At 67.9% G+C, this 17,257-nt stretch overlaps 1 protein-coding gene across 1 annotated transcript in view; it reads left to right on the top strand.

Annotated features, from left to right (window-relative positions):
• PLCH2 (phospholipase C eta 2) overlaps nt 1-16,498 on the top strand; it is a 28,558-nt gene extending 12,060 nt beyond the window's left edge. The window contains exons 9-22 of the mRNA XM_081796485.1: nt 876-1,047; nt 1,441-1,548; nt 2,707-2,865; nt 6,184-6,270; nt 6,580-6,662; nt 7,029-7,126; nt 7,226-7,408; nt 7,771-7,878; nt 8,451-8,575; nt 8,655-8,739; nt 8,964-9,110; nt 11,051-11,130; nt 13,292-13,589; nt 15,084-16,498. Of these exons, the coding sequence (XP_081652611.1) occupies nt 876-1,047; nt 1,441-1,548; nt 2,707-2,865; nt 6,184-6,270; nt 6,580-6,662; nt 7,029-7,126; nt 7,226-7,408; nt 7,771-7,878; nt 8,451-8,575; nt 8,655-8,739; nt 8,964-9,110; nt 11,051-11,130; nt 13,292-13,589; nt 15,084-16,294 (2,944 nt within the window). The 3' untranslated portion in view covers nt 16,295-16,498. The remainder of the gene's footprint in view (nt 1-875; nt 1,048-1,440; nt 1,549-2,706; nt 2,866-6,183; nt 6,271-6,579; nt 6,663-7,028; nt 7,127-7,225; nt 7,409-7,770; nt 7,879-8,450; nt 8,576-8,654; nt 8,740-8,963; nt 9,111-11,050; nt 11,131-13,291; nt 13,590-15,083) is intronic.
• Nucleotides 16,499-17,257: the final 759 nt, after the last annotated feature.

The raw sequence follows: 17,257 nt of genomic DNA, 5'->3' as shown, positions 1-17,257 counted from the left end.
ATTCATGCCATCTAGGTCTGGGTCACCTACATTTTCTAAAAGGATCATGTTGCCTTTCGACAAAAATCCAAGTAAAATGTGCACACGGTTAAAAAAATAAATCAAACAGGGGCACCTGGGTGGCCAGTCGGTTAAGTCCAACTTTGGCTCGGGTCATGATCTCACGGTTCGTGGGTTCAAGCCCCATGTCGGGCTTTCTGCGCACAGAGCCCACTTTGGATCCTCTGTCTCCCTCTCTCTCTGCCCCTCTTCTACTCACGTTCTCTCTCCTCTCTCAAAAATAAATAAACGTTAAAAAAATTAATAAATAAATCAAACAACTGAGGAATGTGTAATGAAAATGCCCATGCTATACTCCCTATTCTGCACTATGAAGGTGATAACAATGTTCTACCAGATGGAATGTGCCAGGCTTATGTCTACTTTTCTTATGGGGCCGATGTTGGGACCCCAGAGCCATTCACAGGACAGTGTCTCCAGTATCTAGGTCAACGAGATTATTTTTCTCAGTCTAGTCATTGTTCCATATTGCACCTGTTTACTTCACATTATGTTTAAACCATGACTGGCTGACTTGCTTTCATGTTTCCTTTTGTTTTCCTGGAGTTTCTAATTGCCTTTGTTTTTTCTTATTGGGCTATGAATTGCATGCCTTTTTAACCTGTCCCTAACATCTCCCAGATCCTTTCCCACCCACGCAGTTGCTTTTCAAAGCCATCGATGGGCCCCTTCTCAGAGTGGCTGTCAGTTCCATCTATCTTGGCTGCTGGTGAAGATCTCTTTTCATTCACTGGTGCAGGTGACTTGAGGTCTTACACATTTGGGGGCCTAGCCCTCCCCTGGCTTACTCCGCTCCTTCCACCTTGGGGCCACAGGTACCCAGTGATCCTGTCCATTGAGAACCACTGCAGTGTTATCCAACAAAAGAAGATGGCTCAGTATCTGACGGATATTCTTGGGGATAAGCTGGACTTGTCATCAGTGAGCGGTGAGGATGCCACCATGCTTCCTTCTCCGCAGATGCTCAAGGGCAAGATCCTGGTGAAGGTAAGCCCCTCCCTGCCCCTTCTAGGGCCAGCATCCTGCTGGGCCTCTGGCCTCTGATCTGTGGCCAGGTGAGGGGCAGTTGCCCTGCTCTGGACAGTACAGGGCTCCACACCATCTGTGGCAGATTTGAGGAGTCAGGGTAGGCCCTGTGCCCAACCTGGCCTCAGTCTCCCTCCATGGTGGCCATTCAATCTAGGGACCTCTGTGTGCACACCCAGGCGTTTCCCTCCCACACTGCTGCTGCAAGGAAGTGCCAGACTGGCTTCTGCCCTGTGGCCTGAGGTCCACAAGCAAGCTTGAGAAAGGCTCCTTCCCTTTGCTGCTGCTCCTGTGGCTACTGGCCTCCCAGTACTTCCTGCAGAACCCCTCCCATGGTCCGCCACCTCCCCCCAGGGCAAGAAGCTCCCTGCCAACATCAGTGAGGATGCTGAGGAGGGCGAGGTGTCTGATGAAGACAGTGCAGACGAGATCGATGAGGATTGCAAACTCCTCAATGGGGATGTGAGTAGGGGCTGGGAGGCCCTTCCCTTCTCGGGGGGCGGGGGAGCCGCAGTCCTGAAGAGCGGGCTCACGACCTTGCTGTGAGAAGGCAGTGGCTGAGAGAGGGACATCGGGCAGATGTGAGGGTGCTTTGCACGGCAGTTAGACAACTGGGCACACCCTCAGCCGGGGTGGGGGGCCTTCCCTGCCTGCCCCTTCACCCAAGACGTGGCCCTGCACTCCCAGCTGGCAGAGGTGCCGGGGCTGGGGGCTGGCTGCACGGGAAGGGAGGAGTGAAAAAGGGCTTGGCAGAGGGGGGCTGGGGGGACTCTGTAATTAGCATCTTTTCTCCTCTGGGCACTGTTCTAAGCCGCTGCTCCGAGGTGGGAAGGCATTATTTCTCCCTGAGGGGCCATCGGATGGGAAAATAATTGTGCAGGAGCGTTCCCAGCCATGCTGGCTAATTGTTTGAGAAAGCCCTGAGGCAGCGGAATTCTCCGCTTGGATGTGCCCGCATATTTCTCTGGCTCCCGGTGACAGGACACCCGTGTTCTCTGACACCTAGGGTGCACCCCTCCAGCCTGGGCTCTGGGGCACCCAGATGCCCACGACCCAGGCGCTTCCCTGGAGGGGCCCGAGTTTGTTAGGGCTATGATGGGGGCTGCTTCGGACAGAGAGGGCACCTAGAGGCTATGCCCCGGGTGCTGGCGGCCGGGCCGTCCATCCCTGCCCCCTGCCCATCTCCTGAGGTACATCGTAGCCACTGGTGGGATCCCAGATCCCGAGCTGCTTCGGGCTCTTGGAGCCCAGCGTGGCCACCGGGCACACCGACTGCCTCCCCCACTGGCCAGACACCGGAATCCCTGGGGGCGGCGTTGTGCAGCTAAAGGGATGCACGTGTTAAAATCTGAGAGGCCTGGTTCAGAGCCTGGAGGTCACTGGCTGTGGCCCTGGGGCAGGTCGTGGGCCTGAGGTGCACCCCAGGAGCTGGGAGGTGTGGGGGTAGGCAACGCAATGCGGGGGTGAGTGTGCGGCCAGGGGCGTGAGAAGCCAAGACGGGGTTCGGGCTCCCCGGCTCCAGCGGGCCCCCGCGGCCCTGCCCGAGACCCTGGGGGCCGTCACCGCTGCTGCCGTGGGGCTGGGGGCTGATGGCAAGGGGCGACCGTGTGGCTCTGGCAGGCCACCACCAACCGGAAGCGTGTGGAAAACATCGCCAAGAGGAAACTGGATTCCCTCATGAAGGAGTCGAAGATTCGGGACTGTGAGGACGCGAACGACTTCACCGTGTCCACGCTGCCCCCGTCCGGGAAGCTTGGGCACAAGGCAGAGGGCAAAAAGGTGAGAGCCCGACGGCCGGTGACGTCCGCCTGCAGCCGGGTCAAGGGCCTGGAGCACGAGGTCTGTGCACACCAGTGCACGTGTGTGTGCATACACACACGCCCCCGAACCCGTGCACACACCCGCACACACCTATGCGTGCACACACGCACCTCTGCGCGCACACCTGCACACACCTACTTGTGCACACGCACACCCGTGCATACGCCTAGTTACCTAGTTGTGCACACGCACACCCGTGCACACACCTGCACACACCTACTCATGCACACACGCACCTCTGTGCACACACCTGCACAGACCTACTTGTGCGTGCACACAACTACATACCTAGTTGTGCACGCACGCACGCCCGTGCACACACCTACACACCTAGTTATGCACACCTGTGCACACACCTGCACACACAAGCCTGCGTGTGCACTCATACCACTGCCCGCTGGCCCTGCTGCCTGCCGGCCTGCCTCTCGACCCCGGCTTCTCTAGGAGCTCACCTCAAGCTGTTTTGATTCTGATCATAAGGGACTTGCAGCCTTCCCTGTGTCACAGGGCGGCTGGCCAGGGTGAAGGGGTGGCCCCATTTGCGTGGTTGCTCTGGTGTGGTTGACGGCTGTTTCCTTGAGGTCCCCAGGGGAGCTGCCCCCCATCCCACACCCTCCACCCAGGCTGTGAGCGGGAGAGGGTGGGCACCCCCCACCCCCCACCCCCCACCCCGGGGATTTGCAGCTCTTTGTGGAAGGGGACTTGAGCATTGCCTGGGGACTGGAGGCCAGGCTCCTCCTGCTGAAGGGTCTTGTGAGTGACAGAGAGGGGCACACAGCGTCTCAGAGCCCAGACAGTCTTGGGGAGCTGTCTAGCTGGTCCAGGCCTGGAGTCCCCGACAGCCTCACGGGGAAGCAGGGCTGGGCTCTTGGAGGTATCTCATGGGGAGAATGGCGGGCGTGAAGCATGTGTTGGGGGGCGCTAGGCCGGGTCGGCGAGGCTGAACAGTCTGGGGCCCGGCTGGAGAGGGGCCGCGAACCTCGAAGGTCAGGTGCATCAGCTGAGAGGCTCAAGTGCAGCTGATCCCCCAAGGGCTGTGGTGGGCGGCGCGGCTGGTCTGGGGCCAGGCGGGGTGTGGGTCAGCCCTACAGACCCTGTTTCACGGTGAGCAGGGCTGCAGGGCAGGCGGTGGAGGTGGTGTCTACCCGTTTGGAGAGAGCCCTGCCCTGCCCCCTGCCCCCTGCCCCCTGCCCCCTGCAGAGCTCACCACTGTCTGGGCCCCCGGGAAGGTGGGAAGGCAGGTGGGGGGCTGGGCTTCCCGGGCAGTGTGTTTAGATACAAGTGTCTATCGCACCCACAGGGCACGTGGTACAGCCGGTGCCCCCGGACACTGGTGGGTCCCTCTCTTGTGCAGGTGGCCCCCACAGGTCCCATGCGGACAGGGCATTGCTTATCTCCAGTGCCCAGATTTCTAGGTGGGGGCTTGGGGACGTGCAGGATGGCAGCTTGGACCTGGGGAACTAATGCCATGTGACTTTTTGCATGAGGGGGAGCAGGTACTCAGGGAAGGCTTCCTGGAGGAGGAGAAGTTGTGGCAGCTTAGGCTGAGCTGCCAGGCGTGGAGCTTGGAGGGGGCATCAGGGAGGACCCCCCGCCCCCAGCCGCATTAGGCCCGGCTGGGGCACGCGCAGGGGAGCAGTGGGGATGCAGGGCACAGAACTCTGTGTGTGTGGGGGGGAGGCTGGGCAGTGTGGTCGTGCACCTGCTCCCACATGCCTCTCCGTCCCCTTTGCCGAGTGGCCAGAGGCTGTGGCCCCCGCTCCCTGGGAGGCAGTGTGTAGGGAGTGTAGGCAGTGTGTAGGAGGAGTGCAAGTGTGTAGGGTATGTGGGGTGCGGGCATGCTGGGGTGCAGGGTGTGCAGGCATGCGGGACTGCAGGGTGCGTGGGTGTGCAGGGGTGCGGTGTGCAGAGGTGCAGGGTGTGCGGGTGCAGGGGTGCGGTGCGCAGAGGTACAGGGGCACGGGTGCGGGGGTGCCGCGTATGGGGGTGGGGTGGCGACGGCAGGTTCTGGCCGAGGCAGCGGCCGCTTCTCTGGATGCTGGGCCAACAGGCGCCCCTCCCTGGTTGTGCCCCGATTCAGAGGCACATGTGCGCGGCGTTTCAGGCCGTGTTTACAGAGCCGTGAAGCGCGTCGGCCTCAAGCGGCTGCAAATGCCCGGCGCCCGGCTGCCAGCGCCTCTGCCCGCGGGCCGCGGAGCCATCAAGTCAGGAGGGAGATGGGCTGGTGTTGCCAGGCCAGGGGAGGGAGAGACACTTGTCGGCGCAGTCTGGGGCGGGGCTGACGCCCAGCGCCTCTGCTGCGGCGGGTCTGTGCCCCGGGGTTGGCACGAGCGCCTCCCGTGCTGCCCCCTGACGGGGGGGGGGGGGGGGTGGGACACGAGGAGGGCAGACGCGGGTGGGAGCCGGGAGCCGGCGAGGCGCCTGTCCTGACTCCCCACGGGCCCGGGCTTCTCCGCAGAGCAGGAGTGGGCAGGGACAGGGCGGGGGCTGGAGCTCGGGGGCGGCTGCGGGCAGCGTCTCGGGCCGCACGCTCCTTTCCCGACGTGTGAGCCACGGTGCACGGCGTTCAGGTGGGGGGCTGAGGGTGCGGGCGCCACAGTGGGCTCTCTGCGGCATGAGGTCCCGTCCCCTGTGCCCCTGGGGTGGAGCTGACCCTCGTGTCCTTCCCCCTCGGGCACAGTGGGGCCTAGCTTGAGCCCCTGACCAGGAGCCTTGCTCACCTCTTGGCCGAGAGGCCGGCGGCCCAGGCCGGGGCACGGTTGGCGGGGAGTTGCGTGTGTGCAGACGCACGTACGGGACCGGGTCTCGGGGGGGGCTGGGGGGGAGCAGGGAAGGTGCTCCATAGACAACCGTGCGGAAGCTCCCAGAAGCTCCCAGAAGCTCCCAGAAGCCCCGAGGGTGATGTGAAACGGCTGCTTCGGGGGCACAGACCGCATCTGTCTAATTAGGTAATACTTTGGTCTCTGCAAGAAGCAGGACAGGACGTCAGAGCTGCAGGGGTCTTCATAAAAGCCTCACATAAGCATGCTCGGCCGAGGAATGTTCCAGACACACAAACAGCACTTATTGTACACTCGCCCTCCATGGGAAAAGCATTCAGAACTGGGGCCTTAATGAGTTCAAAACAGCACTTCTGGCCCCCGTGGGGCCTCCACACTCCCTCTCAGACCCCTGCCTCTGCGCCCCCGGGGCGGGCTGGGGAAGGCTGCCCGGAGCCTCGGAGCCTGGGGCCCTGAGCCCGGGCGCCCCCCTCACCGCTGTCTCTCCGTCCCCTAGGCTGAGGACGGCGTGGAGTCCGGGGAGGACACCGGTGGCAGCAGACGGAACAACCGGACCCTCATGAGCAGCTTCTCCAAGCGCAAGGTCTGGCGGGGCTCCCGGGCAGGGGCGGCCGGCTCCCCGTCCCTGTGCCCCCCGGGGGTCCCTGGGCCGGCCCGCCGGGGAGCCCCCTTCAGCTCCCGGGACCCCTGACCTGTCTTCCAGAATGCCCCCTAGCTACATCGTCCCACTGGGGCTGGGGTTCAGAGCCGGCCTCGGCACCTGGCCGGGGCTGGATGCAGCAGGCGCCTCGATGGCCAACCCCCCCCCCCCCCCCCAACCAGGCACACCGGCCGACGCCCCTGGGTCACTGGGGGGCCCCGCGGGGCCTCACTCCGCTGTCCTTCCACACAGAAAAAGAGCAGCAAACTAAAGAAAGCGGCCAGCATGGAGGAGGGGGGCGAGGACCTGGAGTCCCAAGGCAGCCAGGGCCGAGGGTCAGTGGCCCGCCCGAACGGAACGTGGAAGCGGGAGGCGCCCAGGCCCCTGTCTGCGCGGCAGCGGGAGTTGGATGCTCAGGCCCTGGGTGGCGGGGGGACCGCGCGGTGGGCCGGGGGAGTGGGGGCCCCTGGGCGCGGACCTCGAGGGGGCGGGACTGGCCAGCGTCGCCCCCTGCGCTCGCTTCCAGTGCCCGGTGCGGCCGGGGAGGCATCCTTGGTGGGGTCCGTGCCGGCCCCCGCCCCTCCCCCACGTCGCTCCTGGGTGGAGCCGGCTGAGGCCTGGAGCCCCCCTCCCAAGCTGGGGTGCGCCGGCTGGCCTGAGTCGGGAGGCCCTGACCCCCCCGTCCCCCACCCTGTCCGCAGGGCGAGCCGGCAGAAGAAGACCGTGAAGCTGTCTCGCGCCCTCTCGGACCTGGTCAAGTACACCAAGTCTGTGGGCATCCACGACGTGGAGGCGGAAGGTGAGGGGACCGGGGCCCCCCGGGGGGGGGGGGGGCCGGGGAGGGGGAGGCGGGGCGCTGGCCTGCCCGCGCCCCTGATGCCGCCCCCCTGCACCGCAGTGGCGTCCAGCTGGCAGGTGTCGTCCTTCAGCGAGACCAGGGCCCAGCAGATCGTGCAGCAGAAGCCGGCCCAGTACCTGCGCTTTAACCAGCACCAGCTGTCCCGCATCTACCCCTCCTCGTACCGCGTGGACTCCAGCAACTACAACCCTCAGCCCTTCTGGAACGCCGGCTGCCAGATGGGTGCGCGTCACGGGGCGGCTGGCCTCGCTCCCTGGCCGCTGGCTTTGGGGAGCCCCTATCACCCCCTGCCGGTGTCGCCTGGCCGGCCCTGCGGAGGTGGGGGGCGGCCCCGGGACCCCAGGACGAGGAGGGAGAGACGGAGGCACGTCCGCCCGCGTCCCCGGGGGGTGGACGGGGGCTGGCGGGGCAGGGCCCCGGGGACGTTCTGCCGGGACGCGCACACACGCCCCGCTCACGCACGGGGCTGTGAGCCCAGGGTCCCTGCTCACATAGGTGAGCCCTGGACTCGGGCAGCCGCGGGGGGGAGGCGGGGTGGCGGGCGGCCAGGCGCTGACCGGGCCACGTCGCCTCCCCGCCCGCAGTCGCCCTGAACTACCAGTCGGAGGGCCGGATGCTGCAGCTGAACCGGGCCAAGTTCAGCCTCAATGGCAACTGTGGCTACGTGCTCAAGCCCCAGTGCATGTGCCAAGGTGAGGCCCCGGGGGCCCAGGGACACGGAGCTTCAGCAGGGCCACCTGGTGGGTCAGCCAGGGACACGGCCCCCAGGATGCCAGGAGGGGGGAGGACCCCCACCCTGCCAGGAATCCGCGAGGGGTGCGCTAGGGAGCCCCTCCCCACGCTTGGCCCCCCACGAGGTTTTCCCGCGTGACAAGCCTGAGGGGACTCCCCAAGGACTCAGGCCGAGACACCCCCAACCACGTGTGGCTTTCTCCCCATTTTAAAGTCTTCCTGCTCCCCAGCTTACAATTGCCACCTCCTCGGGTGACGTGCCCGCAGAGCCCCACCCAGGGAACCCCGCACCCGGCCCCGCACCCGGAGGCCGTGTGCCGAGAGGGGAGACGAGCCGTGCCCGGTCACAGGGTGGTCACGGGGGCGGCCGGCACGCGGACGCCTGGGACCCCTGTGCCGGAACGCCGCCTCCCGCCCCCCGGGCCCGGCGCTCCCATCCAGCAGGAGGGTGCGGTGGGGCGCCCAGCCCGCCTGGCGAGAGGGTGGAGGCCGGCCCCGCTCCCCCTCAGCCTGGCACCCCCGCACCCCCCAGGCGTCTTCAACCCCAACTCCGAGGACCCTCTGCCCGGGCAGCTCAAGAAGCAGCTGGTGCTTCGCATCATCAGCGGGCAGCAGCTCCCCAAGCCGAGGGACTCGATGCTGGGGGACCGGGGCGAGGTAGGAGGGGCCCGGGCCCGGGTGGGCGGGGCTGGGGCGCCACGCCAGGCCAGGTGCCAGCCCTGCCCTCCGCGCCCAGATCATCGACCCCTTCGTGGAGGTGGAGGTCATCGGGCTCCCCGTGGACTGCAACAAGGAGCAGACGCGTGTGGTGGACGACAACGGTGAGGCCCCGGGGGCCACAGGGGAGGGCCGGGCGGGGCGCCCCTGTGACCCAGGCAGCCCCCCGGCTGCCCCTTCGCTGGAGCCTGGGTCAGAGCCCAGTCCTCAGGTTCTCCCGGGCCGGGCCGCCAGCCCCCGAAGGAGGCACCGGAAGAGGGCAAGGGCCCGGGTGGCCTCCGGGCTGGACCTGGGGTGGGGGGTGACACCTCCTCCCGGTGGCCTCTAGGATTCAACCCCATGTGGGAGGAGACCCTGGTGTTCACGGTGCACATGCCTGAGATCGCGCTGGTGCGCTTCCTCGTCTGGGACCATGACCCCATCGGGCGTGACTTCATTGGCCAGAGGACACTGGCCTTCAGCAGCATGATGCCAGGTGCGCAGGGGGCCGGCAGGGCAGGGAGGGCAGAGCCCGGGCCAGGACCCCCCGGTATAGAGACCAGCATCTCCTGCAGAGCCCAGTGTCCCCCATAAAGACAAGCATCCCCTCAGGCCAGTGTCCCCCCACAGGCCACCACCCTCCATAGAGACCGGTCCCCCCACAGCCCAGCATCCCCCATAAGGACCGGTTCCCCCCACAGGCCAGTGTCCCCCATAGAGACCGGTCCCCCCCACAGTCCAGCGCTCCCCATAGAGACTGGTCCCCCCGACAGGCCAGCGTCCCCCATAGAGACTGGTCCTGCCCACAAGCCAGTGTCCCCCCCACAGTCCAGCGTCCCCCATAGAGACCGGTCCCCCCACAGGCTAGCGTCCCCCATAGAGACCGGTCCCGCCCACAGGCCAGTGTCCCCCCACAGTCCAGCGTCCCCCATACAGACCGGTCCCCCCACAGGCTAGCGTCCCCCATAGAGACCGGTCCTCCCCCATAGGCCAGCATCCCCCATAGAGACCAGTCCCCCCCACAGGCCAGTATCCCCCATAGAGACCAGTCTCCCCCACAGTCCAGCGCTCCCCATAGAGACTGGTCCCCCCGACAGGCCAGCGTCCCCCATAGAGACTGGTCCCGCCCACAAGCCAGTGTCCCCCCACAGTCCAGCGTCCCCCATACAGACTGGTCCCCCCACAGGCTAGCGTCCCCCATAGTGACCGGTTCCCCCCACAGGCCAGCATCCCCCATAAGGACTGGTTCCCCCCACAGGCCAGTGTCCCCCATAGAGACTGGTCCTGCCCACAGGCCAGTGTCCCTCCACAGTCCAGCGTCCCCCATAGAGACCAGTCCCCCCCCACAGGCCAGCATCCCCCATAGAGACCGGTCCCCCCCCCCCCACAGGCCAGCATCCCCCATAGAGACTGGTCGTGCCCACAGGGCCAGTGTCCCCCCACAGGCCAGCGTCCCCCATAGAGACTGGTCTCCCCACAATCCAGCATCCCCCATAGAGACTGGTCGTGCCCACAGGCCAGTGTCCCCCCCACAGTCCAGCATCCTCCCTATAGACCGGTCCCACCCACAGGCCAGTGTCCCCCCACAGTCCAGCGTCCCCCATAGAGACCGGTCCCCCAATAGGCCAGCGCCCCCCATAGAGACTGGTCCCCCCACAGGCCAGCGTCCCCCATAGAGACCAGTCCCACCCACAGGCCAGTGTCCCCCATGGAGATCGATCCTCCCCAGAGGCCAGCGTCCCCCATAGAGACCGGTCCTGCCCACAGGCCAGTGTCCCCCCCACAGTCCAGCATCCCCCATAGAGACTGGTCCCCCCACAATCCAGCGTCCCCCATAGAGACCGGTCGTGCCCATAGTCCAGTGTCCCCCCACAGTCCAGCGTCCCCCATAGAGACCGGTCTCTCCCACAGGCCAGTGTCCCCCCGCAGTCCAGCGTCCCCCATAGAGACTGGTCCCGCCCACAGGCCAGTGTCCCCCCGCAGTCCAGCATCCCCCATAGAGACCGGTCCCCCCCACAGTCCAGCGTCCCTCATAGAGACCGGTCCCCCCCACAGGCCAGCGTCCCCCATAGAGACCGGTCCCCCCCCCACAGGCCAGTGTCCCCCACAGGCCAGAGTCCCCTGTAGGTCAGCTGAAGCCAGGACTGAGCTTCTTTCTGTGAGTCGGTCCCTGCCATGGGTGGGCCTGGAGACACAACAGGGAGCTGAGGAGGAAGGTATAAGGCCAGGGGCACTTTGTGGGCGGGATGGGGGAGGGGAGCCCAGTCTGTGGGGTCCCCCAGGCCCCAGGAAGAGGAAGAGGTCGTTGAAGGACTGAGTGATACCGGAGGGCTTCCTGGAGAAGGAGCCCCCAGAACCGGGCTCAGGGGTTGTCCTCGGGGCCCGGGACCTTTGGGTAGAGCACGGGGCGGGGTGACCGTGGCCTGGCTGTTTCAGGTTACCGGCACGTGCACCTGGAGGGGATGGAAGAGGCCTCTATCTTTGTCCATGTGGCCATCAGTGACGTCAGCGGTAAGGTGAGTGCCACCCGCAGGGCCATCTGCCCGGCCCGCCCCTGCTCCCACCCCGGCCCCGTTGCCAGGCTGTTGGGCCTGGTGCTTGCTCTTCTGGGTCTGTTTCTCCGCCTGCAAAATGGGCGGTAGGGACACCCGACCCCTGTGTCCCGGGGCCGCTGCGGGCACCAGGAACCGGACACCCTGGCCCTTCCTGGGCACCCCTGCCCCCCACCCCCCGTCTCTCCTAAACCTCCTCACTCCTACGTCTCACGGTCCCCGATTCTCCGTCCCTCTCTGGAGGGTGTCTGCCTGGCCCTGCCCCCCCCACCCCGCATCCCCGGACGGGGCTCTCACTCCATCGCCCCAGGTCGCGGAACCCAGGGCGGCCCGTTCTGTGCTCCGGGCCCAGGCAGGGCGTGTGTGTGGCGGTCCGTCCGGTGTGCGTGGGGGGCCTGCGTGGTCCCGGCGCTGTCTCTCTCCTGCCACCTGCGCGGCCCCGCGGCACCACGGGCCGCCTGGCTCTCGCCCGTCGTCACCCCGTCCGTCCGTGGTGTGTCTGCCTGTCTCCGCGGGCCCCGCGCCCGGCTGTCGGTGTCTCACAGCCTTCACTCTGTCTCTTTGGTCTTGCAGTGAGCTTGCCTATGTCTAAGGTCTACTTTTAGAAGGACAGTCCCGTTAGGAGCTCGAAGGTACCCCAGCGCCGGGGCGGCGGAGTCCGCCCGCCCCCCCACTGCATGCTCAGGCCGCCCCCATTAGCATCCGTGATTCCCGATAGCGTTTTGGAGCCTGTCAGCCCACGCGACATGGATCGTGCCGCGGCTCTGGGGTCCCTTGGGCCATGTTCAGCCACAGAGCAGCATTTACGAGGCAGGTCCAGGACTTCAGCGAGGCCTCCTGTGCGTGGACCCCTCCCGGCCTTCCGTTCCCTCCTCCGTCCTCCGTCCGCCGCCCCGTGTCCCCCGCCTACCTCTGTGTCTGGTCCTCTGGCTTTGAGCGCCCTGCCCCCCTGCCCCCGTCACCCTTCCTGCCCTCGCCTTTCCTCTCCGCCCCCACCCCCCACGTGCTCCCTGACTCTGTGCGCCCATCACGTCTGGGGTGGGGTGGGGTGGGGTGGGGTGGGGTGGGGAGGCCCCAGGGACCAGGAGCTCAGAGCTTGAATCCTGGACCTCCTTCTAAATGGCTTTGCGGGCAACTTCGACCAAATTGCACTGGATTTGGGATCTTGAATCGGGAAGCTGATTCAAGTGCTGGCCACCTTAACACCTCCGCCCAGACGTGCCCCTGTGTCACTGGGGAGTGGTGGCTGTCGTCGGGGCCTCTGCATGCGAGGACCCTTCTGGCCTCTGCACTCTCGACACGCAGCCGCCGGCCGCTCCGGCGTTGACCCGGGTACTTGCCGGCTGGTCCCGGGGGCCCCCAGCTGCCCTCCTCAGGCGGGGAGGCTGTCGGGAGAGGCCTCGCAGGGACTTCCCGGGCCTGGCTGTCCGGGAAGGCCCGAAGCCAGAGCAGTTCAGGGAACGCCGAGCCGGCACGGGGGCCTGCCCTTAGGGCTGTGTGAACCGAGAGCAGGGTGAGGCTGGCAGCGGGGCGGGAAGGCTTCCCGGAGGAGGCAGCACGTCCGAGGGGTGGGCCGGGCAGGGCCCTGGGAGAGCAGACCGCTGGCCCACACCCGGCTTTGCTTGCTTCCTCAGCCTGTGGCGCCCGAAGGTGGGGGTGGACGTGAGCCTGGCGGTGTCTGCTCCCGTGGGCTTTTCTCCCCGTGTCAGGCCCACCCCGCGGGCCCTGGGCCGGCCTGCTCCGCCACAGCCGGGGGCTCTGTGAGGGGCACACGGTGTGGGCGCGGGATCCGGGGTCCGGGGAGAACCCTGGGGGGGCCTCTCCGTCTGGCCGTCGCCGGGCCCACCTGTCCTGGGACCCGTCCACCCTCCGGCGGCGCCTCCTGGTCTGCGCCAAGGCCGCGGCGGCTGCTGTCCCCGGAAGGGGCGCCCCGGACACCCTCTCCCGCACCCACAGCCCTGAGCGGCACGAGCCCGACACGCTCACCGGTGCCCTCGTCGGGCCGGCTCTCGGGCCGCGGCAGGCTCGGGCCCGTCACCGCCTGCCGGAGCGTGCCGGGGGCCGGGCCGGCGGTCCCCGGTCCCCGGTGCCCGGCCGCTGGCTACGTGGGCTCCTTCTCTTGCAGGTCAAGCAGGCTCTGGGCCTAAAAGGCCTGTTCCTCAGAGGCCCAAAGCCCGGCTCCCTGGACAGCCATGCTGCTGGTCGGCCCCCGCCTCGGCCTTCCGTTAGCCAGCGGCTCCTGCGGCGCACGGCCAGCGCCCCGACCAAGAGCCAGAAGCCGAGTCGCGAGGCCTTCCCGGAGCTGGTCCTGGGCACGCAGGACCCCGGCTCCGAGGGGGAGGCCCGTGACGTGGCGGCCCCCGGCCCCGGCCCCGCTCTGGAGGCCTCGGCCCCGGAGGAGCAGGGCGACCGCAGCCCCCGAGGTAAGGCGCCGGTGGGGAGGAGCCCGGCGCGGGGGAGTCTGGCGCCGGGGCGGCCCCCTTGTGCGCCCGAGGGCCCCGGGCCCGCCGGGATGGCCGCCGCCTGCATGAAGTGTGTGGTCGGCTCCTGCGCCGGTGAGGACGCCGAGGGCCCGCGGCCGGGACGGCTGCCCGGCCCGGGGCCCGGGGCCGGGCGCGAGCCCGTCAGCCAGCAGCCCCGGGCCCGTGCGGACTCGCTGGGGGCGCCCCCCACCGCCGCGGGGAGAGGCAGAGGGGCCCGGTGGCAGGGTCCGGGCGGCAGCGGCGGCGGCGGCGGCGGCTCTGTGTCCTCGGACTCCGGCAGCCCGGGCGGCCCCGAGGTGGCCCCCCGCTGGCCCGAGGGCGCCCGCAGGCAGGCAGGGGCCCCGCAGCGGGAGATGAATGCCTTGTTCGTTCAAAAGCTGGAGGAGATTACGAGTAAATCCTCCACGCTCTCCGCCGGTAAGACCCGACGCTCCTCCGCGGCGTCCTCTGTGCTGCCCCCGCTCCGCCCCTCGGCATGGCCGGGCCCGGAGTCTGCTGCGCTGCCGCGCTCAAACCGCCGCCTCCGTGTGCTCGTCATGGCTTTACTTCCCGCTGCTCCCTGCTTGCCCGGGGGCCCCCGTAGCCCCCAGCACCCCTTCCCCAGCTGACTGCGACCTGCCCGCGCAGATCCCCCCAGCCCCTAAGCGGCCAGGGAAGCGAGAGCAGGTCTGACCACAGCTGCCTCGGGGGCTGAGGTGGCCCCCCTCCCCCCCCCCCCCAGTGCCCCCATGACCCGGCTGCCCTGGATGCCCTTCCTAAGACCCGGGGGAGCTTCCAGCCCCCCTCGTCTCCCTCCGGGGCCGGGCCGCGGGTGGGTGTCTGGCCCCTGACTCTGCACCGAAGGCCTCCGGCGAGTCCGGCGTGGGTCGGTGGTGCCCTGCAGAGCGGCCCCCGACGCCCCCGAGACCCCCGGACGGTGCCCAGGGTGTCGAGTGGAGTAGACGGCACCTGCTCGGCCCTGGGGATTCATTTATGGCCTGAGCCGCGCTGAGCACCGGCTGTGACTGGACCCCGGCCTGTGGAGGGGCTGAAAGCTGAGCTGTCCCCTCCCCGCCATCCCTGCACCCGCCCAGCCTCGATGTTTGTCCACCGGGCAGCCCCACCCCTATGCTGACCGCCCTGTTCTCCTTTCTGTCCCCACCACGCTGCCTCTGTAGTTAGGGACTGAGAGCAGCCGAGTGCCAGGTAATGGGGCCCGGTCCCCCGGTCCCCCGTGCACCCTGTGCCGTCCCCGGCCTGGCTTGTCGGCCGGGCCCCCTGGACCCTGCCCGTGGACACAGGCCCGTCTGCCCACCCCCCAGCCCCAGCAGTGGCAGAGCCGGAGGGCAGGGTGGGGGGCAGCTGCGTGCCCACCGAGGGGCCTGGCTGTTGGGGGTCCTGCGGGCACCGTCCCTGGGGGATGAGCCCGACACGCTCTTCTCCTCTCGTCCACAGACACCCGGCAGAGGCCGGGCTCCTCCCTCCGTGGCCTGGAAACCATTGCCGAGGAGCCAGCCCCGGGCCCCGGCCCCCCACCTCTGGTGGCTGCCCCCCCGAGCCCCTCCCCGGGAGGGCTGCCATGCCCGTCGGGACCTGCCGCCGAAGTGGCCAGCCCCCCTGTGGTGGCTCTGGGAGCTCCCATGCCCTTCCAACTCAGGACCCAGAGCAGAGGGGTCACGGAGCAAGCCCCAGAAAGCCATCGGCGGGTGTACAACGGTGGGGGCCCAGGGGGAGCCTGCGAGGGGGCCCCCGGCAGCCAGACGGTCAGAAGGGCTGACGGCGACGGGAAGGTGCCCCCGGAGATCCCGGGTGGATGGCGGCCCCCGGCCGGGCCCTGCCCCACCGTGTACTCGGACGCCACGGCTGGAGACCGGCTATGGCGGCGGCTGGAACCGGGCGGCCACCGAGACAGCGTGTCTTCATCCTCCAGCGTGTCCTCCAGCGACACGGTCATCGACCTCTCCCTGCCGGGCCTGGGCCTGGGCCGTGAGAGCGTCTCCGGGGCTCCAGCAGGACGCCTGCCCCTGCGACCCTGCTCGGCCACGGCCGCCCGCCTGGACCTGCCTGCTGTGACCAAGAGCAAATCCAGCCCTAACCTGCGGGCTGCCAGCCAGCTGCCCACGGCGCCAGAAGAGCTTCAGCCCCGTCCGCTGGCCCCTAGGCCACCCTGGGGCCGCCTCCCCCTGGTAGGCCTCCGGGACTGCCCTGCAGCCGCCAAGTCCAAGAGCCTGGGGGACCTGACTGCTGACGACTTTGCCCCTCAAGTGGAGATCCTGGGCCGAAGCCTGGGCCTGGCGAGGGAGGGGCGGGCGGTGCGGGGGGCGCGACGGGACGCCCTGACCGAGCAGCTGCGCTGGCTCACGGGCTTCCAGCAGGCCGGTGACATCACCTCGCCCACCAGCCTGAGTGGCGCTGGGGAAGGGGTGCCCGGTCCCCCCGGCTTCCTGCGGCGCTCGTCCTCCCGCAGCCAGAGCCGCGTGCGCGCCATCGCCAGCCGGGCCCGGCAGGCCCACGAACGGCAGCAGCGGCTGCAGGGCCCGAGGGGACCCCCAGGGGAGGAGCGGGGCACCCCGGAGGGTGCCTGCTCCGGGGGCCAAGGGGGCTGCGGGGACGTGCCGGCCCCCTGCAGGGGCTCCGCGGCCACTGGCCTCCTGCTCAGACTCTGACGGAGGCTCAGGGCGGATCGCAGCTGCCCTCGCCTTGGCCCTCCGTCTGCCACCCCTCCCCCCCCCTCCCCCCCGGGGAGGAAGCGGCCTCCTGGTCTCAGGGTCTGGGGGCATGTTTCCTGACGTTAAGATACACAACAGAGGTATTTAAAATTTAAGAGACAAAGCTTCTACTGCATTAAAATGGTGCCCAGTCCTCTTCCACTTGTACCTGGTTTTCTGCAGTGCGGTGGGGGGGGGGGGGCGTACACAGGGGCGCGGGAGGTGTAGGTGAGCACGGGAACAGGGGGAGCGGATGCGCGGGGCCCCTGGTGCAGGGGCGCGGGTGTCGCTCCAGGGAATGCTCCTTCTGTGCCCAGAGCTGCTGGTTCCCTGCCCGATGGCGGCGGGCTTGCTCTGCACAAAGCCTCCTCTGGACACCCTAGACTCTAAACTCGCGGACACAACTCCACGCCCACGCCTGCTCGGTGTAGGGTGGCCCACCGCCCCCGTGACCGTGAGCCAAGTGTTCCCGGGCCGTGGTCTGTGCGAGGACACCCCCACCTCTGTCCACAGAGGGCTTCGCGGACTGGCACCCTAGGGCAGGGGCCTCGAGGCTCCAAGACGTAAGCCCTGCTCCCTCCCGTGCCTCCGGTCCCACTCTTGGACAGGGACCCCAGGCCAGAGGACCCCCTGGCTGTGGGGGCTGCCCTGCCCAGAAGGGGAGATACAGGCACTGCCCCTTCCCTGGAGAAGCCGGATGCTGGCTAGGCCCCAGGGGATCCGTGCCTGGGCTGGCCCCCCACCCCCGCGTCTGGCCCCTAAAGAAGCCACCCGGGGTGCTGGGGCAAGGATCGCTGTGACAGGCGGTGCCCTTTAAGCAGCAGGCCGTGGGCTTGGCTGGAGGCCTCGCGACTCACCGCCAGGATAAATCTTGCCGCCTTCCCGAGCAAACCCTCGGGAAGGTGGGTGCGCACGCTCTCC

Source organism: Panthera onca, chromosome C1 (genome assembly GCF_046562875.1).
Source record: "Panthera onca isolate mPanOnc1 chromosome C1, mPanOnc1 haplotype 2, whole genome shotgun sequence".
In the NCBI taxonomy this organism is placed as follows: Eukaryota; Metazoa; Chordata; class Mammalia; order Carnivora; family Felidae; genus Panthera; species Panthera onca.
This window is presented reverse-complemented; position numbering and strand designations above follow the sequence as displayed.